Source organism: Aspergillus vadensis (genome assembly GCF_003184925.1).
Source record: "Aspergillus vadensis CBS 113365 unplaced genomic scaffold BO88scaffold_2, whole genome shotgun sequence".
Classification (NCBI taxonomy): Eukaryota; Fungi; Ascomycota; class Eurotiomycetes; order Eurotiales; family Aspergillaceae; genus Aspergillus; species Aspergillus vadensis.
The window spans coordinates 2,268,984-2,294,564 of record NW_020292040.1 but is presented as its reverse complement, the minus strand read 5'-3'; the positions used below and the strand labels follow the sequence as shown (position 1 = coordinate 2,294,564).

The 25,581-nt window shown below is 50.0% G+C and overlaps 10 protein-coding genes across 10 annotated transcripts; 6 read left to right on the top strand and 4 right to left on the bottom strand.

Annotated features, from left to right (window-relative positions):
- Window positions 1-18: 18 nt before the first annotated feature.
- On the top strand, window positions 19-901 carry BO88DRAFT_109968 (uncharacterized protein). Its single transcript, XM_025701261.1, has 4 exons — window positions 19-154; window positions 209-415; window positions 467-578; window positions 631-901. The coding sequence occupies exons 1-4, from the start codon at window positions 53-55 to the stop codon at window positions 735-737; spliced, it is 528 nt and encodes a 175-aa protein (XP_025567769.1). The 5' UTR covers window positions 19-52; the 3' UTR covers window positions 738-901.
- A 5,603-nt stretch (window positions 902-6,504) lies between these two features.
- On the top strand, window positions 6,505-7,419 carry BO88DRAFT_109943 (uncharacterized protein). The gene has a single exon (XM_025701260.1). It carries the CDS (start codon window positions 6,550-6,552, stop codon window positions 7,192-7,194), a length of 645 nt encoding a protein of 214 aa, XP_025567768.1. The 5' UTR covers window positions 6,505-6,549; the 3' UTR covers window positions 7,195-7,419.
- A 454-nt stretch (window positions 7,420-7,873) lies between these two features.
- BO88DRAFT_484818 (uncharacterized protein) lies at window positions 7,874-9,015 on the bottom strand. The gene is made up of 2 exons (XM_025712305.1): window positions 8,513-9,015; window positions 7,874-8,441 (listed from the first exon to the last, which is right to left on the bottom strand). Exons 1-2 carry the CDS (start codon window positions 8,654-8,656, stop codon window positions 8,100-8,102), a joined length of 486 nt encoding a protein of 161 aa, XP_025567767.1. The 5' UTR covers window positions 8,657-9,015; the 3' UTR covers window positions 7,874-8,099.
- Window positions 9,016-9,781: 766 nt separating this feature from the next.
- Window positions 9,782-11,661, bottom strand: BO88DRAFT_468703 (uncharacterized protein; the record flags this gene model as incomplete). The annotated part of the gene is made up of 2 exons (XM_025711572.1): window positions 11,154-11,661; window positions 9,782-11,047 (listed from the first exon to the last, which is right to left on the bottom strand). The coding sequence occupies exons 1-2, from the start codon at window positions 11,556-11,558 to the stop codon at window positions 9,782-9,784; spliced, it is 1,671 nt and encodes a 556-aa protein (XP_025567766.1). The 5' UTR covers window positions 11,559-11,661.
- Window positions 11,278-13,329, top strand: BO88DRAFT_401555 (uncharacterized protein). The gene has a single exon (XM_025705871.1). It carries the CDS (start codon window positions 11,764-11,766, stop codon window positions 13,219-13,221), a length of 1,458 nt encoding a protein of 485 aa, XP_025567765.1. The 5' UTR covers window positions 11,278-11,763; the 3' UTR covers window positions 13,222-13,329.
- Window positions 13,330-14,259: 930 nt separating this feature from the next.
- On the bottom strand, window positions 14,260-15,880 carry BO88DRAFT_380867 (putative sterol carrier protein). The gene is made up of 2 exons (XM_025704555.1): window positions 15,244-15,880; window positions 14,260-15,196 (listed from the first exon to the last, which is right to left on the bottom strand). Exons 1-2 carry the CDS (start codon window positions 15,735-15,737, stop codon window positions 14,314-14,316), a joined length of 1,377 nt encoding a protein of 458 aa, XP_025567764.1. The 5' UTR covers window positions 15,738-15,880; the 3' UTR covers window positions 14,260-14,313.
- A 1,675-nt stretch (window positions 15,881-17,555) lies between these two features.
- BO88DRAFT_422211 (uncharacterized protein) lies at window positions 17,556-18,201 on the top strand (the record flags this gene model as incomplete). The annotated part of the gene is made up of 4 exons (XM_025708563.1): window positions 17,556-17,626; window positions 17,652-17,677; window positions 17,893-18,029; window positions 18,169-18,201. The coding sequence occupies 4 exons, from the start codon at window positions 17,556-17,558 to the stop codon at window positions 18,199-18,201; spliced, it is 267 nt and encodes an 88-aa protein (XP_025567763.1).
- A 193-nt stretch (window positions 18,202-18,394) lies between these two features.
- Window positions 18,395-19,952, top strand: BO88DRAFT_109853 (putative mitochondrial carrier protein). Its single transcript, XM_025701259.1, has 6 exons — window positions 18,395-18,798; window positions 18,860-18,894; window positions 18,944-19,017; window positions 19,076-19,294; window positions 19,342-19,670; window positions 19,718-19,952. The coding sequence occupies exons 1-6, from the start codon at window positions 18,616-18,618 to the stop codon at window positions 19,922-19,924; spliced, it is 1,047 nt and encodes a 348-aa protein (XP_025567762.1). The 5' UTR covers window positions 18,395-18,615; the 3' UTR covers window positions 19,925-19,952.
- Window positions 19,953-20,404: 452 nt separating this feature from the next.
- BO88DRAFT_432295 (putative pH signal transduction protein PalA) lies at window positions 20,405-23,365 on the top strand. Its single transcript, XM_025709353.1, has 7 exons — window positions 20,405-20,447; window positions 20,499-20,736; window positions 20,780-20,834; window positions 20,888-21,782; window positions 21,834-22,408; window positions 22,452-22,854; window positions 22,900-23,365. Exons 1-7 carry the CDS (start codon window positions 20,440-20,442, stop codon window positions 23,024-23,026), a joined length of 2,301 nt encoding a protein of 766 aa, XP_025567761.1. The 5' UTR covers window positions 20,405-20,439; the 3' UTR covers window positions 23,027-23,365.
- Window positions 23,366-23,387: 22 nt separating this feature from the next.
- BO88DRAFT_380865 (uncharacterized protein) lies at window positions 23,388-25,458 on the bottom strand (the record flags this gene model as incomplete). The annotated part of the gene is made up of 2 exons (XM_025704554.1): window positions 25,196-25,458; window positions 23,388-25,108 (listed from the first exon to the last, which is right to left on the bottom strand). The coding sequence occupies exons 1-2, from the start codon at window positions 25,362-25,364 to the stop codon at window positions 23,388-23,390; spliced, it is 1,890 nt and encodes a 629-aa protein (XP_025567760.1). The 5' UTR covers window positions 25,365-25,458.
- Between the last annotated feature and the right edge of the window lie 123 nt (window positions 25,459-25,581).

The following is a 25,581-nucleotide window of genomic DNA, read 5'->3' as shown; positions in this document are numbered from 1 at the left end:
CGCAACCCAACCATCTCACACGCCCGTTTGTTTGCGCGCATTTACCGGGGTCATGGGGAAATCGGCCAAGGCGAATAAACCCCTCACTCAGGAAGAGATCTGGGATGATTCGGCCCTCGTCCAGAGCTGGGATGAGGCTGTCGAGGAATACAAAGTATGGGCTTCCTCCCCGTGCACGTGATCCGCTCGCTGACCAGAACAACCCCAGCTCTACCACAGCATCCATGCGAAGGGCGAGAATGTTGAAGATGTCCTGAGAGAAGCAGAGGCTGCTGAAAAAGCTGAGATGGAGCAAGATGAGCAGCCGTTGGACGAATCGGCCGACCGCATGGATGCTGACGTCGACGCCGACACTGCTGCAAATGCAACAACTCCAGCGGAACCTCAACAGGTGCCACAGGCCAAACTGTCGCAAGTGAGTTGCACCGTTTGTCGGGTTGGATCTACTGGACTGACTTCATTTCAGGCCGCGGAAGGGCCGGAACAGCCTCTTGGACAGGGTGCCCATGTCACCGATCAACCGGCTGGGCCCAGTGCCGTAGGAGCACCTCCTATGCCTCATGCCACCCTATCCCAAGGTAAGATGCGCTCTAATCCTTTTTGCTGTGGAGAAATCTAACTCTCTCTAAGTGCAAGATGAGGGACTCAAAAACCTCATGATGGCCTGGTACTATGCTGGATATTACACTGGTCTATATGAGGGCCAACAGCGAGCGAACCAGAACAAGAGCTCATAACCCAGCTGAAAGTATAGTAACGAAGTGACAAGCATCTATCTGCGTTGTTCGCAATCCTGGTAGGTTGCAGTGAATTATGAGCGCGGAAAGCTAAATCCCCAGGATGGCCGCAGGCGCAAACAACATCCCGTCTGGGTACAGGCCAGGATTAGACGAGAATCTCCCTCCAGGCGGCTGTAGATGGGCATGCACCTAGCTGGCATGTTACCTGAGTAGGCGGGCTTGTCGTTTGGTCACGATCACCGGTTGCGACCTTGGAATCCTACATGAAGACTGTGGAACAACGCTGCGTATATGGAATAATGCGCGGTGACCTTACTGGCGGCCTCACCCTGGCCCCTTTGACTTCGTGCGGTCTAGATTCTGAATATCATTCTCATGCCTATTTACCTCCTGTTTACTAGAAATGCACTTTCGGGAGCTATATATCCCCATCCTTCCGCCCATCTTGTTTGTTCCTTGATCTTCAGATTTCTTCTCTCTCTGTCTCTCTCTAGTATATATATATATATATATATATAAACCCCCTCGCGGACAGTTGGAGCTGTCATTCATACGTCCCATCTTCTCTACTAAGCGCACGCTCAAGGAGATAGAAGGGACCTTCAATGTATCATGGTGTACCCACTTCAGGACTGAGGAGCTGGAGCACCAATCTTTCGACCGTATATTGTGGGCCCTGTATAAAACCCCATGTTCCCCTACTTTGTCCATGAAAGGAACTCTCGGGTGCTGTCGCCCGGTGAAGCCTGGTATCCCCCACGATGCTGGAAGCATATATATAACCTACTAAAGAGGTGACAACATGACACATAATGGTTTTTACATACAAACTTATTGACCGTCCGTATAGGCCCCATCAATGTCTGAATGAGGTGAGGATTGTATTCGAAATTATGTGAGGAATCTGCAGGAAGCGGACATCTTGATATATGCGAATCCAATCCTCAGAGGCCATCAAATATGTATACACCATGATGGCTTCCAATAATGAGGTTCCAAAACCACCATTGCCCATCGTTGAACAGCCATTAGTTTCGAGGATCCAAAGTATTCAATACAACTTCAGGACCTTCCTGCTCAGTAAGTCACGGCCTCTCTCTATTTCATGGCTTACGCGATTAACAAGGCTCTACAGGTCAAATATATCAATCGCAGAGCGATCACATCTGCTATCACCTTCGGCCAACTAGCTGTGACAATCGAGCGATCCTGATCAGTTGAGGCCCTGCCCCGGGGCGATCCTCATAACAACCTGGTTCGCCTTCAGTGAACCGCAGGATACCAATGAGGTCCTGGTATAGGCTTTCGAGCATCTTGCCATTCCCAATTTTCATGGACGGTTCCTGTTAGGCCTGGGAACCATGGCGGCCTGCGCTACGTGTTGATTGAGAGCGAATGAAGAGAAGGCCCAGAGGATCCTTTCGAGGGCCTTTCTCAGAGTAGATGATGGTTGACCAGGGGGTCACCAAATGTCGTCTTGCCGACAACAGTTCATTTCCTGCTGCATATACACTATCGAATCGGCCCCTCTCGCTGAACACAATTGGACAAGACCTTTGCCAGGTCATTGGTGTATGGAGATGGAAGCACTGAATCTCTGGGAACTTTTATTTACTTATCCAGTTCATGTCCCTGAAGCAACCTATTGCCTCACTCATGTCACTGGAAACGTGGCACAGACCTGACTTGTCAGCCTATAGTGCGTGCAACAACTTCGCAACAACAGTCTTCTTGTCCAATTTTCCAGCATTCTGTGGCAACAATAAGAGCAAGGGAGAAACATGCTAGTTCACGATCCTGATACTATTCTGTTTGGACCCTACCCCTTGTGTCGTCATCCTAACAGGTTTATTTCGAGAATTTCATGTTGTCGTTGGTGCCCCCCTTCTATACACCAGCATCACACTAATATGGCATGCTGCAACCCGCATCTATTCTTTCACTTGTGACTTTGCTTTTCATTAGCGCAGCTTGACTTACGAGAGGAGTTCCCGAGGCCTCCTCGATGCGCCGCCGATATCGTCGCAGATCGCATTTTGCTCCTGCGATTCCGGGTTCCATGCCATGGTCCCAATGGCTACGAGTGCGGGGCCCTTTGTGTACAAATTAGTAAAACGAACATCCGAAAATCCCACGAACCCAAGGCTTCGCTACTAGCTGAAAAGCCGTGCTGCGCGTACCTGTCTCTTCCAGCTTCTATATAACGGAGAAATCGTCGTCTTGATGGTTGGTCTCATGAGAAGCCATTGATAAAGCGCTTAGTGGCCATACACTCCGAATCAACTACACCACGCTATCTGGAGATAGCCTTAGGCGATGCCGTATCCGCAGCCACGGAGATGTTCGAAGCCATCCGCCTCCAATCCGTCGAAGAAAGATTAACAGTCCATCATAGGACTTCTATGCCCGTGTCTCAGCAGGAAACGTGAGCACAGGAGAACCGGATGACTCGTGGTCAGTCTTCGTGACTGCTCCCGAGCCTACGATATCACATCAACCATGTTGAAATCACTCTTACAAAATACATTTATATTAAGTGGCTGGAACCCAAAACCCCTCCAACAGACTTCGCAAACAGGGGACTCATCTTGCGATCGAAAGAGTCAAAGCTACAAAGATCCTGCATCGCACAGCACATGCAAGGAATCGAAAACCAAATGCTGCGCATGCAAAGGCGTTCCAGATCCACTTATTTGTCATAACAAGCCCAGAAACAACCCCCTCCATCACCTTTCGGGCATGTCGCTACCTTGGCCTTTGCATGGCGTCTTCGCTAGACAAAATGAATACGAAGGACTTCAGTGGAACGTGCATCCGGCTTCGACCCCTCTTCTTCGGTATACTCTACCCTGGTTATATATCAGCCGAACATAGTGGACATCGCCTGATATGAAGCGTACAACCTCTACAGAGAAATGCTCACCGGCTAAGATGCAATGTATTTGGAAAGACCCGAGGCTTCAAAACTCTCTGTACTTCGACCTTGCTTATTATCTGGACGGCCATAACCTTGGGAGTGCTGTATCAGACTGGTCTGGCGTCGAGAGGAAGGTAGGTGCTCTAATGGAATGAATAGCTTCTGCTGTCTTGTTCCGACTAACCATATGTTTGGAGACGTTATCTAGAGAGCCAATGATTGTTCCGGGCTCTTCAAGCAGCGGGACAACAGTCAAATTCAGCAGTCTTCAATCAACTCCAACTAGATTTTCCTGTCTACCGGCAGTGGTGAGACCGAACCGAAATCTCACTCCAAGCAAACGCCTTATCCGGACGTGCCACCGACGGCGAGATCACCAGTGAAATGTAGCATACTGGACATTGAGATTCTCGTTTCATGTCACCATACCCGTCGATATAGAATATATAGAGATTCGCTGTCGTCCGAAGGTTCAGATTCACCCTCCCGACGCAATTATCGTTATGCATAACAAAGAGGTTAGCTATTCATGAGGGCAGTAAAACAGTCGGGACCTATGCTCTTTTCTCATATCACCGTCGCCGGTCAACTTATCGATGAGGTTGCCGACCTGTGGGATGAATTAAGCACACTCTGGAATTCGCCTCAGACAGGGTCCATCTCTGATGCGTTTACACTAAGGAATCTCGCATCGACACTGGCCATTGGCAACAGACAGAGTGGGCGCAAAACAAGCGACCATAATCGCGCTCGCCTCCCGTATGCCTTCCACCGGTGTATGCAGTGGTTGGGTTGAACACAGCCTTGAATAAGGACGGATGTTCGATGATTGATAGCAAAAGATGGTACCATTCCTGTCAGGCTATCGCATTGTGCTCTCACGCCTCTCCAACCTCCCGGTCCGGCACACCCATACAATCCTGATGTATGAATGACTCTGATGAGGAGCTGACAGCTATCTCATGGGTAGTCAGCGCGGATTCGGGTCGGTTTCGCGCAGTCGTCCCCCATATGGGGAACTAGAGATCTCCCATTGTCATCCCAGCGCTGTCTCCGCTTATGAATGGGGGGAAAGGCTTTATTTCCAGACACAATACAGCCTTGTCTGGGGAAAAGAAAGACAGTCAATGCGGAAACCTGTGTCTATGGCAATGCTAGGATTCACCTATCAGTCAGCCCCTTAAACCTCCATCAGTGACTTACAATGCGGTATGTCCCGTCAGATCATTGATTTCATAACACAATATAATCAAAGGCTTGTCCGTCAAGACGTCCGTCTCTGCACTAGTGGTAACCTATTTCGAGGTGCAACGACATAGGCCGTAATACGAGCTCCGGAGCCGAGCATCGGGACGACGTCTACAGCGCTGAAGTGGTCCGCTGACTTTTCACATTTACATACCGAACCAATCTATTAGCTATGAAAGACGGTTCGACAAGGATCCCATGCGCCTGGTAGTAGGACTCGGTCACATACAGAGGACATCACCTTTACGTATCACGACGAACGTGGTCATGAGCAGAGCGTCACATACCGCTGGATAGGAGGTATATACCACGAACAAGGCCACCTGTGCTTCTTGTGGACTGAGGTTGAACGTGAGGTGCGCGGCGCGAATCTGCGTGCATATGATCACAACATACTTTAGGAAATGAGCCCGAGACTCCAGTCATTACCTGGTTTTCCTCCGATTTATCAATTATTCATAGGTTTTGTTGTGAGCAGCGACAGAAACTAGCTGGACAAGTTCCAAGAGAGGACCAGACCGGTCATGAAGAAAGGTATACTCTACTCGGAAGCTGCAAGTTAATGACTAACGGAAACAATTGCCAATGCGTCAATAAGACGGTTGAGGAATCTGGTTGCAAATGTGTTGACTGCCAACACGGATATCCATCTTCTGTCTTCCATATACTGTTGCGTCCGTGGAGTACAAGCCACCCCACAAGGCAACCAGGATCCAAGGTCACCATCTTTGATATATCAGGCTGCGTTCCCTCTCAAGTGGCACAAAATTGGGGAGCCTCCACGCGTGCTCAAGCACCATGCGGGAAAATCGATCCGTGGCAACTCGCACATATGCAACCCTCATCGAACACCAGCTTCCTGACAGCTCGGCTTCCATACATCTTTTCCGTCTTCAGACCAGAAATCAGAAACTTCTTGTGCCAATTATTTTGGCTCGCGCTTCTGTAGCAGTTGGGGACGGAGCTTGAGATGATCTTATCAACATAAGCAAAGCATTATCAAGTTGCAAGTCCAATCGCTTTCCTACCCACCATCTCCCCTGTTACGAGATGTCATAGCGCTCTTCTTTCCCCCAACTCCGCTACTTCGCTCCTGTACGGTCGGCCAACGCCAAAGCCCAGACTTGTAATGGGCATCTATCATGATGGAGCGAGATAGTTCTTACCAGGTCATTTTGAAACGTTCATGAGCAGTACGTCCAGGATCAAACTGGGATATTCAAGAAGTCCGCCTCCTCCAACGAGCCTTCCGGTGACCATGGCCAATCCCTATCGCTTGGGCAGAAGGGCAAAATACATCTTATGTTCCAATCCACAGACACTTCCGCACGCAAACTCTCTCAAAGATGGAAGAATGTCCTGGTTGCTTGTTCTACATGTCACCATAGTGGAACATCATATCGGACTCCGTCATCCTAGTCTATGCTTTGCAAGCAAAGCCGGGTCTTCTTAGCAAGGTTGACACCAAATCGCGAGCTGATCTTGCGTGCTATCATTGGAAATAGGGCTTTAGACCGCCCTTGCTAGAGTCGTGTTTCATGGTTCTGGCTCTTTCTCTTAACCAATACTCTCAATATTATGCCCTGTTGGTAGATTGAACGAAATCGGAGGATGACATGACACCCATTGCGCTTAGATGCGCGCATGGAGGAACTCATAAGGCGGATACAACCACTGCGGCACGTACGATTGGTATCTGGTCTGCGGTCACGGCACGATGTGGTCAAGAAAGAGCACGAGGGTTTTCGAAGGCCTTCCTCCGATGACTCTATGTCGGCTAAACCGAGTTCCTCACGCGCCATTGTCCGGCTTGTTTATATGTTCTCGCCCTACCACATATCTGGAGGGTCTGGGTCTTATCCAGTGTGTGTATCCGTCTCTGAGCCCTCAGCTTGCAGATTGAGAAACCCTCACTGCTGGTGTGTTACTGGATCTCCCCTAGGACACCCTCTTTGCTTTGACATCTGTCGTCCCCTTCACGACCACATCGCTTGCACCACTGCAGCTTCCAGTATGTTGGTCTCACGGACAGATATACAGCTTGCACGATACCCCACTCTGCACACAGTACAGTTTCGAACCGAATCTGAAGCCACGGCCCGACTAAATCCCCTTGGCAAGTCACATATGACTGTTCTCCCTTATCTCGCAAGCATCTTTCTACCAGATGAACCTCCTCACATGCATGAGTCTGGTGGGATGTCGAAATCAATGTACTCGGTTTGTTACAAAGAAGCCGTTTGGGAAAGGAGCAGCATCAAGTGCAATGAAAGAGATCGCGATGAATGATTGTCCGGGGTGACGGCTACTGAGGATATGCGAAATGCCTGGGGCGTATCAACGTGCCAGGTTGACCAGTTCGCCTACTCATACAAGAGACACTACAAAGTCCTGCGGGTGTGTACCGTCTAGTGATATTAGCTAGCATCACATGGGATGACTTCTACTGGATCTCTCTGGCACCGTCTGTGGTTGGGGCTGATTGGAATGGTGCAGAGATGAACGAAGTGCTGTCCCGGGTAGTGTTGCTCGTTTCCTAATTTATCTCAATGTCTATCGAGGAATATGAACATTGTTTCATCTCTTCTAATCAAAATCTCTTTTCTTCTGTGATCATTCTCTACGATGGATACCCTGCATGTCATTCTGCTGGATAACTAGCAGACTACTACGTCTTTAACAGTCTGTTGCTCGGATGGATCACCTCGTGACGTCCATTCTTCTCTTCAGTATACCCTGCGCAACGTCTTCCTAATTGCCCTCTCTGCTGTACCTAACTTCTCACTTCTCGTGTTGCTTCAGGATCCAAGTAAGGCAGATTGATATGTATGAAGCCTACACCGTCCTGAGCAATGGTCATGATTCCCTTATCAAAACCATGTGCTTGATTCACTACGAGCTAGCGAAATGCATCTTAATTGTTTCAATTTAGTTTGATGATTTGGATTCCATTAAATGCATCTAGCTAGCTACACTAAATCATTACTATTGTTTTCAAAATCATAAAAAGTGAGTTAACAAAGATAGACTCAACGCAGTCAAGTCCATCCCAAAGATCATTTTTCTTCCTTTTCTTTCCGTCCAAATATCAAACTGCCATCACGCATGCATGCATGCATATAGAAACCAAACATACATGAAAGCAACAATGACCAACACAGTACTCTCCCATCCTTAAAGGGAAGAAAGATGGCTTAACCCAACAGTCCTCCAGTAAGAGAGCCAGACCCACCACCGCTCAACAAGTCGCCCACGAGAGGGATCTTCGAGAGCGGGTTGTCATTGACGACGTGGGAGGAGGCGGTCGAGGGGGCAGAGCTAGAGGTTGAGGGGGTCTCCTCAGTAGAGGTAGGGGTAGTGGAAGAGGGCTCCGTGTTTGCCACCTTGTCCTCGGTCTTAGGGGCAGTCTGGGACTCGGTTGCGTGCTTGGCACCAGTGGGAGAGGGCTTGTTGTCGGTGGTGGTGCCGCTGGGGGCGGGCTTCTTCTTGTCGTCGTCGTCCTTGCCGGTTATTTGGTCGAGCATCTCGCTGGCGGACTAAATAAGATTGTTACGTCAGTGTCTGGATAAGGTATATTGGGTAGTCAAGATGGGAGGGAAAGAATTACCTCCAGGGATTGTTCTGCGACCTGTTCAGCGAGAGTGCCGTCCAGCTCGTTACCGCTGGAGTTCTCGCGCTTGACGGGCATGGCCGAGACCAAGAGGGCCAGGAAGAGGCAAAGGACGAAGATGGAAAGGCTGAGACGGGCCATTGTGATGATGTGTGGGTATGTGGAAAGGAGAATAGATCGAGAATTGAAGTGAGATGAATAAAATAAAGAGTGGATAGGCGTGATAGATGAATGTAGATCGATCTATAGCCAAGTATAATTGATCAAGATCGCAAAATAGAAGTAGAGTAGTAGAAAAGGAAGGATAAGTATGAGACAAAACGACCAGACCACTGCAGAAATGAATCCGAATGCTCGCCTGGTGTGCTACGGAGCTGACCTCGTGGGCATTTTTATATTTGTCCTTGGCTCCCAGGTACGTCTGACATTCCCCTGGTTGGGAGGAGAACGAAGGGACCGCGCCCACTCGCGATGGACTCAAAACATAGATGATCCGCGTGGCTCATATTTGGGGAATCCAAGGGCTTGGTCGATGGTGGTGTTTGTTTGGCTGGTTATCCCGTGGTGTACCTTGATGGACGCAAGGGGTGCTCAGGGCGGCGCACCCTCATGTAGGAGGGTGGAGGGAGAAAGCTTGATGGGTACGTGGATCGGCAAACCGGCACCAAGAAGGGCACATTCCGGGGGACAGAGTCTTACACAATTGTCTGATATCCTTCGTTTATTGCGCGGCATGGTTTACTCCTCCTAACCGTTCTGCAGGAGAGCCGCGTGTGCATCCAAATTGCATGCTTGACAGCAGCTGCGAGACTAACGCGTCTGTTTCACGATGACAGGATGGTTATTTGCTCGATGATGGGAGTTAAATCAGCTTGGGATGGATCGCATTCGATGAAGGGCGTTCTCCTTGTGGCAGAAAATTTATCGTGGAATGATCAAAGTGAGGTTGTGCAACAGTCGCGTACTTGTTGTTGCCAGGAGGTTCGAAACAGTTCTGAACCAAGGGCCAAACTACAAACATTAAACCAAAGTTATTTTGCATACTTCCTTACTGATCAGATCTCTCAATTTTGTTAGTTGGCTGATGCCGAAGGTGGTCATTTAATTGTTATCAACAAATTGTGCAATTTGGTAGAGCATTCTTTCACTACTTCAGAAAACACGTAAAAAGCTTCTACTATTAGCGATTGGTATGATGCAGTGGCAATGTCGAGTGGGATATACTCACCAAAGGAATTCAAGTATTTGTTCACTTCTGTACCTCCCTCAGTGTGGATGCTCTGGCCCTTTGAGTATCCTCCAGTATCCCACTAGAGGCGCAATAATTGACCGAACTGCCTTGGAGATATTATCGTTGTCAAGTGTACAATTCGGCCAATTCAAGCATTGTTCTGTCACTTGGCGATAGCTTCGCCCGCTTTTCGTCTCCACAAATGGTAGAAGGCGGAGTGCCGTGTTGCGATTAGCCACAACCTGCACTTCATCATGATCTTCCCCTGTCTTTAACGCCTCCAGAGTCTGACACTGAGACAGCTCCACCAGTACGAACCCCAAATGGATGAAAGGTTCGCTCGCCTGCACCTGACTGGGCTCGGTATTCAGGTCCCACTCAATATAGGGTACGGGTACCGGTACGTCTTCAGGTTCTGAGACGCGTGGATCTTTGAAGACCTTGATGTCTCGAGCTCGCCACTCTCTTTTGAGCCAGCTCCCGTGAAACTGAAGAACTGCACATGCAAGATCTACCGCGATTTTCAAACGATCTTGAACCGTAAAGATTTTTTGGACAGCAACATCAGAAGATGAGGACAGTATCGCAAATAACTCTTCAAGAGATTTGGAATATAGGTTCCGTACGCTCTCTGCATTGCTTCGCAGATGGTATATATTATGTTTGTGCTTTGTGTCTGTCACGTACCCAAGAAGCATCTCATTGCTCTCGTTGATACCGACGGCCGACAGTGAAACGCACATATTGGTGATCTGAACTGCGGCCGGCAGGTCTTGGGCTCCAATGACGGTTCCTTGTTCGGTACCTGAAATTCCTTGGGGGAAGCTGATGTTGAGTATGTTTCCATCAGTTGATAGCCCTTGCTGGCTTGACGTAGCATGGCTATCACGACACAGTTCTTGCGGGAGACTATTATTATCTGGTTTAGCCTCGACTTCGTGCCAGCGATTAGGGTTCTCCAAAGTCAGGATCTCCATCTCAAATTTAATGGCATCAGAATTCGGCTTGCTGGACGGGTCACGAGTCCATGGAGTGTTTAAGGAGTCAAACGTAAAGTAAAGTCTATGCTGAGTCTTGCAAACACATTGCCAGTAAACCCCGTTCATGATCGCATTATGCAGGCTGCTTGCTAATTGACGCCCTTTTTGGTGTCGCGCTAGCGATTCTTGGGATACGGCGCTTCTTGCGCTTATCTCCCTAATCTGTTTGCATTGCCCTACCAAGGTTTGTAGACGCCTGTTACTAGACCCGATCTGATCGAAAAGATCCTTGTAACGGCCACTCAAGAAGAAAATGCGGATCTTCATGTGTTGTCGATCGAGAAAGCTGGACCTGGTTACCTGGCAGCCACGTGAACTTGGTCAGCGGCTTAGAAACCTTAAATAGTTATGAAGGTGCTCCAGTTACGCATACTCTGCCAGTTCTGCCAACACCCACGCCCAACTTCGCGGATAGCCTTTCTAGCTGGTCCTTTAGCTCATTTGTTAAGCTTATAAATAGATCATAGCTACTTCCGAGCTTCCGCTCAAGTTTTTGCTGTATATTGTCGTCTGTCCAGAACTGGGAATCGGAAATGCTGGTCCAATCGCCAAATTCATACTGAGTGATTCCGTCCACGGCGATTTGAATTGTATTGAGAAGGATCGCCATTTCAGCTTTCAAGGTATTGTGTTTGGTTTGCATATCTCTCTGGTGTCTTTTCGATCCGAGCTGTGCCAATTTATCGAACCCCTGGACGTAATCTTCAAGCTGATTTACCAGCAGTGGCAAAATGGCCAGAACGAAACTGGCTGCTTCGATGCCAGTAGCCATCTTGGAGTGCCGGACTTATGAAAAGCAATGAGGAAGAGACAGTCTGTATAGCAGGCGAGGCTGGGACTGAACGAGTGCAACAAATGACCCTCATACCCCGCTCTTTGTAACACCTGGGTTGCTCACGTCACGTTGGCGCTTGCAAGAGCCTTCACTTTGGCCTCCTTCAACTGAGGACAGGCAAATTGACGCCAGAGCATCAAATATGGCTCGGGCCATCTCACCATCTATACATGCAATCATTAAACGGTTGGATGACTGGAGATCAGATGGATGGTTTGTACTGTTCGATGATAAGGTTCCAGTATCTCTCTGGGAAGATGAAATCGGGCGAATGCGAGTGTGGGCTGCCGACATTGGAGCCAACGCACAGGGCTCAAGGTCGCTGGACTACAGGCTGCGCGATTCATCTCACCTCAAAAGTCACGTCGCCCGTCTTCTAGAACAGCTTCTAAGGAACTGTGAAGATCTGCAGGAGATCGCAGATCCCAGTCCGGCTGACAGGAAGCTTCCGAACTCTGATATGCAGGAAGATCTTCGAGCAGAGCTCCAGTCAATTTATCACTCTGTGCATGATACAGTGGACTGTCTCTTCCGGCTTTCACCGGCAATTCACCAACCTTCTAAACACGATTTTGTTGTGGGGATCGAGAAGTCTGACGTGGCTCAATTTGAGCCTTACGATCAACAGCTCGTTCTCAATAGTTACCCTCAGGCAGATGAACGCATTGTTGTTCGACTTGGAACAGCGATATCACTGCGCCGGGCGATCCTGCAGTATAAGAGATGTCGATCAAAACTCGCTGGAGTACGCTTCGGACTCGAGAATGGCGAGCCTGACTACCCGGGCAACCTAGAGCTTGGGGATATGGAGGATTCAAAGGACTCCAATTGCTCACGTGCAGCGCTTCTTGAACAAGAAGGCGATGAAGCAATGGTTTTTTTCCCCTGTCAGATAGTGGAGGAAAGGTATGAATGCCCTTATTGCTTCTTCATGGTCCGGGTTGATTGCAGTGAACATGCTTGGGCCCAGCACGTCCTCAACGACATCATGCCATATGTCTGTGTCTTCCCATACTGCCCATCGCCTTTTCAGCTGTATGAATCACGGCAAGAATGGTCCGCACACTGCCAACTTCATCTCAAAGAGTTGGCTACTGGGGTCCTAGGCTATCAACCAGAGTGTCGACCGGAGTACCCACGAGAGCGTCTACCAGAGTGGCCAACAGAGTGGCCAACAGAGTGTCCCTTATGCACACTGAGCACAACTTCCGACACAAGTTGGGAGAGTCACGTTGCCAAACATCTAGAGAAACTGGCACTACTTGCATTGCGTTGGCATGGGCGGGCGGACAATGCAGAAGAGAGTCGTGTGGCCTACGGATACAATGTTGATGGTCGCGCCTATGGGAATATACCAGGACGGTTCCAGAGACAACCGTGGAGAGATGCTCCTGAATGGAAGGGTTTCGAGGCAGCAGAACCCAGCACTTCGGGGAAATCGTCTTCTGGCAAAGACGCAGCAACGGAATCCCAATCTTGGAAACTTCTTTGGTGGGTATGTTGTCGATGTGGAGAATCACGGAATGCAGAAGCTGAAGCCAGCAAGTGCCTTTCTTGTAAACACTCTCGCTGCACAAGCTGTCGGTCAGTTGGAGGATGATGATGTTCCCTATGTATGCATGCATGCATGCAAACATATTTCCTTATGTTCTAAGTTATAGCAGAATGTGAACTGAATTACTTTTTAACACCAAGGAAATTCTAAGGCGTGATTTTTGCTCTTGATTTTCAATTGATCTAAATTGTCACTACGCATAACCAATCCAAATCGAAAGGATAGTATGTACCTCCCTACTTTGACACGTACCACCCCATACAATAAACAGGCGGCCGCAACACGAGGGAGAGATTTAAGGACGTATATTTGTCCAAATAATCCGATCACTCTTGGCACGATTTTGACCTCGACGAATCATGGGGATTAGACGGACAAGGCTTCGAATGTGCCGACTCCTTCTTTCCTTCCATCCTTCCATTCCTCACACCTTATCTTCCTTGTTATGATATAAAACCTATAGTTAGTTCAACCTTTCAACAGTTTTGAGCAACAATGAAAGAACATCACTAGCTAAGGAAGCTCATTTTCTTCCTTCGCCAATCATATCCAATCAACGATAATGATAATAGTAAAATGGTGTATGCTCAAAGCGAACCCAAACGACCCCGTGAACAGTTGTCAGGCAATGGGATTAGAACGAGCAGAAAATATCACTCTCGGTCTCAAAGCTAAAATTTGCTAGTGGAATGGAGAGTTTATCCATCAACAAGGGTATGTTGGAGACCTTGAAGAGGAAAAAAAAGAAGAAAAGAGGGGAGAAAAGGAGATTTCGCGAAAATTTATTTATTCCGGGCGGTGGAGTGAGGTGCTTAGTAAGCTGGTGCTGTAGGCCCCACTTATCCCCAGCCATCGAGTTTATTTAGTTCATATTATTGCGGCGGGTAGTTGGGATGGAGGGTTTGGATGGAGGAGCCAGTGTGTGTGACTTTGTGGGTGTTTTTGCTTAGCTGGGATGTCCTGGTTGTTTTGGACTGGGATGGTGTATTTGAGGTGAGGTTGTACAATCGGGGTAGTATCACACTTGGGATACTACAGTGAGCTGTGGTACTGGGTACTGCATTATATGTTGTGTGCTTGAATGGGGTATACAATCTGCATTACTATTCATGCTATCATTCTCAGACCTAGCTACATTTAGAAACGTGCCAGAACCCTCTCCTGCGTATCGCCCAATGCCCACGTGTCGCTGTGGTTCTTGCTCTGCACGGACTTGGCCTGTTCCGCCGTGAAGCCCTTGGCCTCCACGGCCGGGTTATAGCCAAGCCCGGAGATCTTAGCAACAACGTCGGATGGCACAGGTGTAGCAACCTTGCCATCTGCGCGCTTGTACACTGTCACTACAACGGCACCGCCCAAGCCCAGGTTGTGCTGGAGTGCGGCATCAGTTCCATTGACCAGGCGGTTGTTAGCCCAGCCGCGCAAATGCCAGACCAGCTCGGCACATTGCGCCAGGCCCGTGGCGCCTAGCGGGTGACCCTTGGAGATGAGACCGCCTGACGGGTTGATGACCATCTTGCCTCCGTAGGTAATGTCTCCCTTACGGACCATCTCGTGGGCCTTTCCAGGATCAGAAAGCTCTAGAGCGTCGATGGTGATCATCTCGTTGGCGGAGAAGCAGTCGTGCAGCTCGCAGACCTTGATGTCCTTCACGTTGACGCCTGCCTCTGCGGTCGCAGCGCGGCATGCCCCGCGGGACATACCGAAGCCCATCAAGTCAATGGAGCTGCGGTTGTAGAGCGAGCTGTTGTCCGAAGCGAGCTGCTGGCCCGCGATGAGGATGGCCTGATCCTTAAGATGCGGGCGTGCATCGAGGAATGCCTGGGAAACAATGACAGCGGCGGCAGCTCCATCCGAGGTCGGGCAACACTGCAGCTTAGTGAGAGGTTCATGGATCTTGGGCGCCTTGAGAATCTGCTCGAGCGTGTATTCATCCTGGAACTGAGAGTATGGGTTGCGCTTCGAGTGCTCGTGGTTGATGCGAGCAATCTCGGCAAAATCCTCTGTCTTGGCGCCGTATCTAGTCTTCGTTAGTATTTGTGGACGACGGCGTAGGTCTCAACTTACTTCTCCATGTATTCACGTCCAGCATTGCCAAACATCTGTGCAGCACCAGGAGCATTGGTGATTCCCCTAGTTTCTGCCATCATAGTACCGAACAATCCAGTAGGATTGGCGCGGTCATTATAGACTGACTGCAGACTTCCAGGGCTCATCTTCTCGAAACCGACGACCAAGACACAATCGGCAGCTCCATGAGAGACCATGGTGCGAGCCATAGCCAGGCCGGTGGATCCAGTGGAGCAGTTGTTGTTGACATTGTAAATAGGGATCTGGGTCAGACCGAACTGATAGAACACGCGCTGACCGCAAGTGCTGTCACCGTAGACGTAGCAGGCGACACCCTGCTCGACGTCGTCGTAATTGATATGAGCATCCAGCATGGCCTTGACACCAGCTTCAAACCCAAGCTCATGGTAATCGACCTTGCCGCGTGGTTTGATGAACTTGGTCATTCCCACGCCAAGGACGTAGGCGGGACCAGATGGCTTCTTTCCCATGATGGATGGAGTCTCGTAATAGTTCGTGATTCTTCGTTAGTTGGTCGTGAGAGAAGCTGCAAGCTTGCAGGAATCTTGTCAATAGATAGTTGATCTGTGAGTATAGAAGTAGAATCCGGGTGCAACGTTAAAATAAACCCCTGAAGCACATGGGGATAGCAGCGGAGATAAACTGAGAGGCCGTTGAATGCGGAGAGGCCCCTGCGGGGAACCGTGCCGACCGAGGTCCCGAGGATAAGCTGACCCCAGTTGTTCATGCACAACCACTGCATTGTGCTCTTATGCAATCGAGTCGATAGTTTTGGCGATAATCTCTTCAGGTAGCCCTGATGTTTATCTTAGTACTATCCAAGCTGTGGGTAAAAGATGTGGACATCGGCAGATGCACATTATCACTTCATGTTCATCCCATGTGAAGCCGGGCCGAGTCAAAGTCCCCAACGAGTCTGTCCCGAGGATGTCAAAGGCTAGGTTGAGCTGATGGAAGTATACAGTTCCGAGTATCAGTGAGCATTATTCTAAGCATTCTTCTCATTGACAGGGGAGGAAGTAGCGCTGTTTTGATGAACAATCCTCTATGGGTGGACTCCACCATTGCACAACATCAAAGTATATACTGACAACCCGACATGCACTGGGCATCCACACATCATCCCTGACAAGTTGGTGCCCATGAACTATCTGCTGATGCACCACGAAAGGGATGCTGTGTACTACAGTGTATGGACAGTACGGTAGCTACTGCCATATGTGGGGTATTGAGAGATGCTGAGATCGACCGAATCCTGATCCATGCATATCCATCCATCCCGGGGACGGCCTCCCGTGGATCAACAATGAGTTCTGACCAACAATGAACCCATGGTTAATCCACTCAACGCTGGAACACATCAGCAGGACGAGGTTTATTTCCGCTAAGCCAATAGTGCTGGCACAATAAATCGCTCGAGAACAATCGAACTTGGCCATATTACGACACCATTCTCAGGATGGGTGGCACTGGCACGAGAGACCATGGCTGTCCGCCGTCGCCCTTGACTTGTCCAGAGATGACTGAGAACGTTAATTCGCTCGTACCGCGGTATGCCACTGTTCTTCTGGCCACATGTTGTTGGAGCTTGATCTCCTGCCTTAAAGTATTTACAGAATTGGGTCAAGAGCAACAGGAGATGCCACGCACAGTACGTCGGAAGGGATACGTCCATCATTGGAAAATGACTTATCCCGCCCGCTTTGCATGTGAAATCCCTTGCTATTTGTAACTGCGCAGTACTAGTACTATACCAGTCAGGACCGTCAGAAGACTCTGACCACTCGTAGCATTGATGTTACCAAGTACTTCTAGTAGTGTCAACCAAGACATGCACCGGTCTAGCTGGACCGACACTCAATGCTGTAGAGGAGAGCTGCGGAATGCCATGATTGGAGGCGAGCAGAGAGATGTACCTGGCTTCCACAGCCATATCCAGTTCCAGACGCATCCCGCCCTCCTTCGTCCATCTGCCCGTCCGCCGGGGAGGAGCCAATGACTGCGGACAATGCAGCAAGCGTGGCCATGAGGGAGAGTGTCAATCCGTGAGCATCCGCCTGGTGAGTGGCTCGTCAGGCAGAGCGGGTACCTCCAACCGCCGGACTGGCTTAGTCCGACGCAAGCTCCCTTGCCACGCCTCCCTCTTTGGGTTTAGCTCCCCAGTTCGATGTTCGAGGGTGGATTCTCGGCAACAAAAGAACCAATACGGAAAAAGTCACACATCCCGGAGCACTTGTCACTTGTCAGAGCTGAGGTTGCGCAAATGGGTTTGGAATGTACATTGTACCATGTCTCGTAGGAGAAAACAGTTTGATCGGTTGCGAGTAATAGGCGCGCTTGCCCTCAGGCAGAGACATCCGTCAAGTCCTTCTCTGGTGGTCAAGTCGTACTGAACGTATCAAAATACTCGGTTTGTCGCACTGGATGCTTTCACGACGACGTCACAGCCCGGCTGCCACTAAACCGCATTCAGAAGCACCGTCCACATGCCTCCTCGTTGTTGGCCTGATTCTTGGGGAAGATTCCCTGCCTTAGTCAGGAAACCCGCAGACAAGCTGGAAAGGTCACTAACTTAACTAGTCAACTTAACTTTCTCCCAATAAGGACCTAAAACCAACTCGGTAGTCCATCGTGATGATCTCCGCCGCTCCCTCCTCCCTCTTTTCTTGCATTTCGACTCTGGATTTCTCGCCCGCACGGCCCATTGTCCCCGCCTCATTGACCCTTCTTCCACTCCCGACAGTCGAGTTCGTCTTCTGGAGGTAAGTTATCCAGCCTGAGTCCATGATGTTGCTCGGACGGAGGTAACTGGGATAAAAGAATAATGTGGTCCCGCTATGATGGCGGGGTTGGTGCGGATGGAAAGAACCAAATGGCTAATGACCCGTGCGTCCTGTCCAGATAGCTCAGACGACGTCGTTTGTCTCGATATAGTTCCTGGGTGTGGAAGAGGGATTGTCTGCACGTTCTTGCGCTGGAACGAAGCTTTTGTTCATACCATCACGGCCAGGTTGAGTGCGTCCGAGCTTGACTATTGCTTGTGAAGTGGAGTGCTGCCACTGCCTCGGGTTCTCGAACTTGCACAATCATTTCATATATACGCCAACGTTCACGTTCCCTTGTTGTGGACAGCTGTGCTATCACCAGGCTTGCTGAGGCCTGCTACATGGACAATTGTGGGACGCTGAACGGTCTGCTCGCACGTTGAGAGACCGCTTTGCGTTCCATAGGGTTCCCCAGCCTGCATCTCACGATCTCCTTCACTGACCCTCACGGTCTCCGCCGGCGACGACGACTAAGCGATCAACACGGAGCACTTCATCTGCCACAGATGGGATACCTCCAGGAATGACTCTTGACAAACACTCTGAACATGCACCCTTCTCACCTCCTCCCCCTCAACCTTCTCCCTTAACCCGGTCGACGCAAACCACTTTGACGATGGATGAAGCGACACGCAACAAGCTGCTTAAGAGCTACAAGACTCAGGTAGCTTCGGCGTCATCCACTGTCTTTGCTACGCTCGCAGTGGTGAGTGCTACGCGCTACGCGTCAAGTGGTCGAGCAAGAGGAACTGACTCGCTGCTTGCAGACTCCCCTGGAAAACGTCAAAACCCGTATGCAGACGTAAGTAGGGTATTGCTTGCTACTGCTTCAGATTTACTGACTTTGACAGGCACAACTTTCAAAATGTAGCTCAGTGTATTCGCTACTTGTGGCGTACTGAAGGCCCGCGTGGTTACGTGGCTGGTAGGTTGACCTCGCCTAGCATTCTTACAGCGGATGTTAATGCAATGTTGAAATCCAGGCGCTCTGCCACCTCTTGCAAGCGTTACGGCGGTCAGAGTGATGAACTTCACCACCTATGCCTTTGCCAAAAATAGGGTCTCCGACTTTATCCAGAGAATAACCGGGGAGTCGCCTTTGGAAATCTACGACCAGGAAGGCAGCAGCCCCACTGTTTCTACTGTGGTTACCTTTACCGCTGCTGGTCTTTTTGCAGGACTCGTCAGTTCGCCGGTTGCTTGTAAGACGCGGTTTATACCCTACTCAGAAGTCTACTAACGAGAACAGGTCCCTTTGAGCTTGCGAAGAACGTAGTTCAGACCTCGGTCTTGATGTCCCATCGTTCCCAGGCCTCTAATAATGCGCCCAATGACCCTTCACTGCGTAACATGCCACGTCTTAGTACTACCGAAGCGTTCCGACAGATCTACAAGAGATATGGTTTCCGCGGACTGTACACCGGATTCCATCTTCATGCCCTGCGCGATACCGTCGGCACCGGCCTGTACTTTGGCGTGTATGAGACTGTCAAGCAGATTGCGGAAAGAGAAATGGGTAAGGGAACAGGAGCGCCCGCGATTGCTGGTGCGATCTGCAGCACCATGCCCTGGTTTTGTGTAAGTGTACCTTCTACCGACTGGGGGTGAAGAAGCTAACGAAATAGACCTACCCGCTTGACACCCGCAAGACTCGCGCTCAGAGCGTGCTGCTTGGCAAGTCCAAGGAAGTCGGAGAGGCGGCCTCGGCTATGGCGAAGTCCAGCATCTACAAGGGTCTGTCGATCATTTTGATCCGTACTGCTATTAACAACATGATTCTTCTGAGTATCTACGAATACATTAACAGAAGAATTGATAATCTCGACAATTAAATCAGGAGCAGGATTGATGAGCTGAATGATTAAATTCCTCAACAGCAAGACCGAGCTAAATGCTGAATACATCTACTGAGGTTTCGACTATCTGGAAGGTTAAATACATCCAGGAAGTATTTATGAGCTGGCTGATTGAATACATCCAAGAAGTGTTGACTATCTGGAAGGTTGAACCGTCTACAGAAGTATTGGTGACTGGTTGATTGAATACATCACAGCATAGCAGATGAGCTGGCTCATTGAACAGGATATGGTTGGGCATTGATGGATAGGAAGGATATTGCTCAACTGGAAGTAAATAGTACATACTAGCACAAAATACAAATTGATGATGTACATTGCTGCACTAGGTGTAAGTACGTGGTGTGTTGTGGCACAGCCTTAAGTGGGATGTAACGTACTTCTGCCTCAGGCACCCACAACGTCATGCGTTGCCCGGGTGGGGTTGGGCTTTTCCGTCAACAAAACTTCCGGAGATCTGGCTGCATGTCTATGCTCTCTCGACTGACACGATGGCATCGTATGTGCTGCTGCTACAGAATACATGATGAAGGCTGCTAACTCTCTCCAGTAATATCCTCCAGGTCCCGTTTCGGCGGTCGCACTCCGTCACGCTGTCGAATGCCATCACGCAATACATCTCCTCCAAATATGACCAACGCCCGGACATGTTCGCCGAGGATCTGTTGATCATCGAGCGACTGCGAAACGAAGCGATCAATGTCCAGGAGCCTCATGTCAGCGGGGTTAGTCGACTGGTCACCTATGCGGCGCAGCTGAAATGGCTGGGTGGGAAATTTCCGGTGGATGTGAGTAGATCGATGATGCAGAGGGGCAAGTTAACATGTGCAGGTTGGGGTGGAATTTCCGTGGTATCCTGCGTTTGGATTTAATACTTCTAGACCGAGTAGGTGATATCCATCCGGGATTGGGGTGGTGATGGTGGCTGACCGGTCTCAGTTTCGCAGAATAATATCCGCTTCGAGCTCGCGAACGTCATCTTCAACCTGGCTGCGCTGTACTCGCAGCTGGCGTTTTCCGTGAACCGCACAACATCGGATGGTCTCAAGCAGGCGTGCAATTACTTCTGCCAGGCGGCTGGAGTTCTGACTCACTTGCGGTCGGATATCCTTCCCGATCTGCGGACGTCGCCTCCCGAGGATATGGATGATATGACACTGCAGAGCTTGGAGCAGCTGCTTTTGGCACAGGCTCAGGAATGTTTCTGGCAGAAGGCCGTCAAGGACGGGCTGAAGGATGCGTCGATTGCTCGGTTGGCGGCTAAGGTCTCGGACTTTTATGCAGAGGCGGGAGATCATGCGGTCAAGTCGAATGCTATCAGTCCTGAGTGGATTCACCATATGACGGCTAAGCATCATCATTTTGCTGCTGCTGCGCAGTACCGGCAGTCTTTGGATTGCTTGGAGAAGCGCAAGTACGGTGAGGAGGTTGCTCGTCTGAGGGACAGCGAGGCGTGTGTCAATGAAGCGTTGAAGGAATCGCGCTGGATCAATCGGACTGTCTTGGGTGATCTCCAGGGTTTGAAGACTAGGGTGACTGAGGATTTGAAGCGCGCTGAGAAGGATAATGATATCATCTACCTCAATCCGGTGCCACCGAAGTCGGAGCTCAAGCTGATTGACCGGGCGTCCATGGTTGCCGCGAAGGCGCCGTCCCAGGTGACTGATGCTATCTCCATGTTGGGCGAGAACGGGCCTCTGGGACAGCCGCTGTTCTCTAAGCTGGTGCCGTATGCAGTGCACATTGCTGCTAGCATCTACTCGGATCGTCGGGATCGACTGATCAGTGAGAACATTATTGGGGAGTTGGAGAATATGACGGATAAGCTCAGAGAGTAAGTTGCCCTATCTCCCTATTCTATTTCCACGCAGGGCTAACCAGTTAGTCTCTTGTCTTCTTTGAATCTCCCAGGCTCGCTGCAGGCTCTGGAGAAGCCGCTTGGACTTCCCCCGACACTGGTTTCGCACGCAGAAGAGATGCGCCAGCAGGACGGACTGAACCGGTTGCGCAAGTCGCTTGAGGACACGGCAAAGGTCAAGGCCAACGACAGGGCCGTATACAACGAGGGCGTGGAGCTTCTGGCGGCGGAAAAAGCGGAAGATGATGCGTCGCGCCGGAAATTCGGCACCGATCGCTGGTCCCGAGCTTCGTCAGAGGAGGCTGCGCCGAAGTTGTACACGACGTCGCGCGAAATTGAGGGATACTTTACGTCGGCCCAGAGCAGTGATAACCTGGTTGAGCAGAAGCTGAAAGACTCCGCGGCAGTGTTCCGGGTGTTGACAGGCACGAACCGTGATCTGGAGATGTACGTCCCTAGTAGCCGGTGGGCTGCTCTGCCGCCAGAGGTCGAGCGCGAGGTGAGCCGACTGCGGGGATGTATGAGCGAAGTGAGCCGTCTGGAGAGCCGGCGAAAGCGGCAAGTACAGGCACTGAAGGATAAGGCGCGGGCGGACGACATCAGTAAGTGGCCTGCAATTGTAGTAGGACGAGCTAACAGAAGTAGGCCAAGCACTTATCAAAGAGACGGCACGGCTGGAGCGCGAGTTTCCTATGCAGGCGATCCAGGCCAGCCAGTTCGAGGATCTCTTCGAGGAGCAGCTGCATCTGTATGACACAGACCTGGACATGGTCACACGGGAGCAGCAAGACCAAGACGAGATCGCAACACGGGTGCAGGAAGCCAACCGAGCGTTTACACGGGCACATACCGGCGATGCGTCGATCAAGGAGCGCGAGCGGGCGTTGCAGGAGCTGGAGAACGGGTATTTGAAGTACAAGGAGATCTTGTCGAACATCGAAGTGGGCCGGAAGTTCTACAACGATCTGGCGAAGATCGTAGGACGGTTCCGCGACGACAGCAAGGCGTTTGTGCACAAGCGGCGAATGGAAGCCAGCCAGCTAGAGGGGTAAGCTTATACCAATTGACCTTGGAATGTAGCTAACTGGGATAGGGACATTTCGAGTGCTGCCGCCATGGCGTCGCTGAATATCTCGCGTCAGCCACAACTGCAGCCGCAACCGCAGCCGCAGCCGCAGCCATCTTATAACGCTCCGGCGCAGATTCAGCAGCCATCTTAGAATGCTCCGGCACAGGTTCAGCAACCGTCGTACAATGCAGCGCCGCAAGCAGCACCCAGACCCGAGCCCATGACGGCACCGCAGCCCACGCGGGCAAATGCGCGGCCACCGATGACGCCGGGGATCTGGTCACCGGAGATGGGGATACGGTTTGGGGGACAGTGGGATCCGAGCAAGGGAGTGAAGTTTTCATGACCTCCACTTAATGGTAAAGCATACACAGTACAGCATTGAATACATACATACATACATACATGTTCATATCTATATTACAGTGTTGATAGATCTGATCTATACTACTGCAGTGACATCACTACATGATTATATACACTCCTCAACTTGACTATATACATACATATCCTCAACCACTATATGTAATAGAAATAACCCTCCTCAACACCTCCCCGGCCAACCACGCCCCCTCCCTCGTCCCATCCCACAACCCCATCCCGATCCCGATCCCGGGGCCAACATCCCCAGCAAGTTCATTGAACCTTCGAATCCACCCTTCCCAGGTCTTCCTGGTAAGAAACCTTCCCCTAGCCCTATCCCCACTCCCATCTCCACCATCTGGTGGTGGTGATACAGCCAAAGGCGGAGAATTCGCCGCAGAGGTAGACGTAGAAGTAGATACAGACCCTGATTCGAATTCATCGAGGGTGAGGCCTGCTACTATGTAGTTATCATTCTCTTTCTGTTTCTCTTTCGCTTTCTCTTTCTCCTTTTCTTCTTTTGGGTTTTCTTCAGAAGATGGTGGATGGTGAGGAGGGGAAGGAAGAGAAGGAGTACGAATCCCACGTCTCCGCCAGAGATGTTCACCGTAGAGAAGGGCGAAGGTTGTTGCTGTGAGGATTTGGGTGTTGTTTTGTAGATGATCATTCTTATCATGCTGCTGATGATGATTGTGAGGTTGTTGATGATTGTGAGGTTGTTGATGATTGTGAGGTTGTTGTTGATGTTGATGATGTGGAAGATTATCAAGTACCCGAAGACACGAAACCGCAAGATCATCGATCCATGATCCGACCCCGTCGCTTTCATCCTCCTCCCCATTCCCACCCTCATTATGATTATCATGATGATCGAATCCCCAATCATATTCATCAAACCCATACGCATAATTATCCGAATCACTAGGGGAATGTAATACCCCTTCTCTAGCGAGAAATGCGAGGAATGTGATGAAGTTGAGCCATGCTTGGTGGAGAATGGCTTGATCTTTCGGGTGCCATTTTTGGTGGTGTTGATGTGTATGTGTATGTGGAAAAGGGTGCAGCTGCATCCCGAGCACATCTCCAAAATCAGTGAATATTGATCCTACCACGTCTCGGAAATGTGGTAGGTAGGCCCATACTAGACTCTTGGTTTTTGTGGGTCGGATTGTTGATTCGGATGCTGAGGAGGGGAGTTTGGGCGGTTGGGGTCTGATTGTTTCTTGGGGTTGAGGTTGAGGTTGATTTTGATTTTGATTTTGGGGTGTGTTGGTGTTGGTGTTCTTCCCTGGTTCTGATGGTATAGGAGGTGGTGGTTGTGGAACAGGCGTAGCCACAGAATCATGTAAATGGCGAATATAATGCGACCCGCCCACCGTTCCATCGAGATATACACCTAATGACGGGTGGTATAGTTCTTCTTCTTCAGTACTTTCTCCTTCATCTTCTCCTCCTCCATGCTCTTCATTCCCATTCCCATTCTCATTCTTCTCAGTGATATCCCCATTAACACCACCACCACCATGAGAACTATACCTCTCCCTCCCACCACCTCTCTGCGAAGCAGAATAAAAAGAATAAGAATACCTCGACTTCGTCCTCGCACGAACATACACATGCACATCCGGCATATTCTTTATCGCATGCATCAAGTCAATCAGTTTCTTCTGCGACGGGGTGGGTGTTTGATGATGGGAGATATCTGTATCGATAGTCTCTTTCTTAATCATCTTTTCTCCCGGCTTGTCACCATGACCATTGGACGTGATACTTCTATCAGCAGTAGTAGCTGATGACACCATGATATTCGTGCAGGGTAGACATCTCCCCGCGTGCAGAATACTGGCCCATAGGTCGTGGACGCATTCATCTATATTTATTATATTAGCATCATGATCATGGTGTGTATATATTAAGTATATTTATGATATGAAAGAATAATAGGGTGGGGGTTCACCTATTCCCTCCCCCCTCTTCTCCACAAACGCACTGATCTCTCCTACAGCCGTCACTACCGAGATCTCCTCCGCCAGGTACAGTTGGATAATGCCCGTGAAAGGATACAGGGATGGAGTGCCTTGGGTCCAGTTGTGGAGGGTGGCGAGGGTGTCGATTTTATGGTCCATCCCGTTCCCTCTTCCTCTCTCTCTCTCTCGCTCTCTACCATGTACTTTATGGTAGTGGGGAGGACATGGTGTATTATTATGTGTCTGTTTTTAGTAGTTGGAGTTGTTGTATCATGTGAACTTGTGTAGCAAAAGTTAGATGGGAGGGTCTGTCATGATGTCATGTCATGTGATCGTTATGGCTTAACTATATACTAGTATGCTAGCTACTTGTATG

Bases quoted from the DNA above. Each gene is read 5' to 3' on its own strand.
- BO88DRAFT_432295 (XM_025709353.1), top strand. The intron at 20,737-20,779 runs GTGAGTAGATCG...TAACATGTGCAG, and splicing joins GTGGGAAATTTCCGGTGGAT to GTTGGGGTGGAATTTCCGTG. The intron at 22,409-22,451 runs GTAAGTGGCCTG...TAACAGAAGTAG, and splicing joins GGCGCGGGCGGACGACATCA to GCCAAGCACTTATCAAAGAG.
- BO88DRAFT_401555 (XM_025705871.1), top strand. From the start codon at position 11,764: ATGGCTCGGGCCATCTCACCATCTATACATGCAATCATTAAACGGTTG.
- BO88DRAFT_380867 (XM_025704555.1), bottom strand. From the start codon at position 15,737: ATGGGAAAGAAGCCATCTGGTCCCGCCTACGTCCTTGGCGTGGGAATG. The intron at 15,197-15,243 runs GTAAGTTGAGAC...AACGAAGACTAG, and splicing joins GGACGTGAATACATGGAGAA to ATACGGCGCCAAGACAGAGG.
- BO88DRAFT_484818 (XM_025712305.1), bottom strand. From the start codon at position 8,656: ATGGCCCGTCTCAGCCTTTCCATCTTCGTCCTTTGCCTCTTCCTGGCC. The intron at 8,442-8,512 runs GTAATTCTTTCC...AATCTTATTTAG, and splicing joins TCGCAGAACAATCCCTGGAG to TCCGCCAGCGAGATGCTCGA.
- BO88DRAFT_109853 (XM_025701259.1), top strand. From the start codon at position 18,616: ATGACTCTTGACAAACACTCTGAACATGCACCCTTCTCACCTCCTCCC. The intron at 18,895-18,943 runs GTAAGTAGGGTA...TGACTTTGACAG, and splicing joins GTCAAAACCCGTATGCAGAC to GCACAACTTTCAAAATGTAG. The intron at 19,295-19,341 runs GTAAGACGCGGT...TAACGAGAACAG, and splicing joins CGTCAGTTCGCCGGTTGCTT to GTCCCTTTGAGCTTGCGAAG.
- BO88DRAFT_109943 (XM_025701260.1), top strand. From the start codon at position 6,550: ATGGAGGAACTCATAAGGCGGATACAACCACTGCGGCACGTACGATTG.
- BO88DRAFT_109968 (XM_025701261.1), top strand. From the start codon at position 53: ATGGGGAAATCGGCCAAGGCGAATAAACCCCTCACTCAGGAAGAGATC. The intron at 416-466 runs GTGAGTTGCACC...ACTTCATTTCAG, and splicing joins CACAGGCCAAACTGTCGCAA to GCCGCGGAAGGGCCGGAACA. The intron at 579-630 runs GTAAGATGCGCT...ACTCTCTCTAAG, and splicing joins TCATGCCACCCTATCCCAAG to TGCAAGATGAGGGACTCAAA.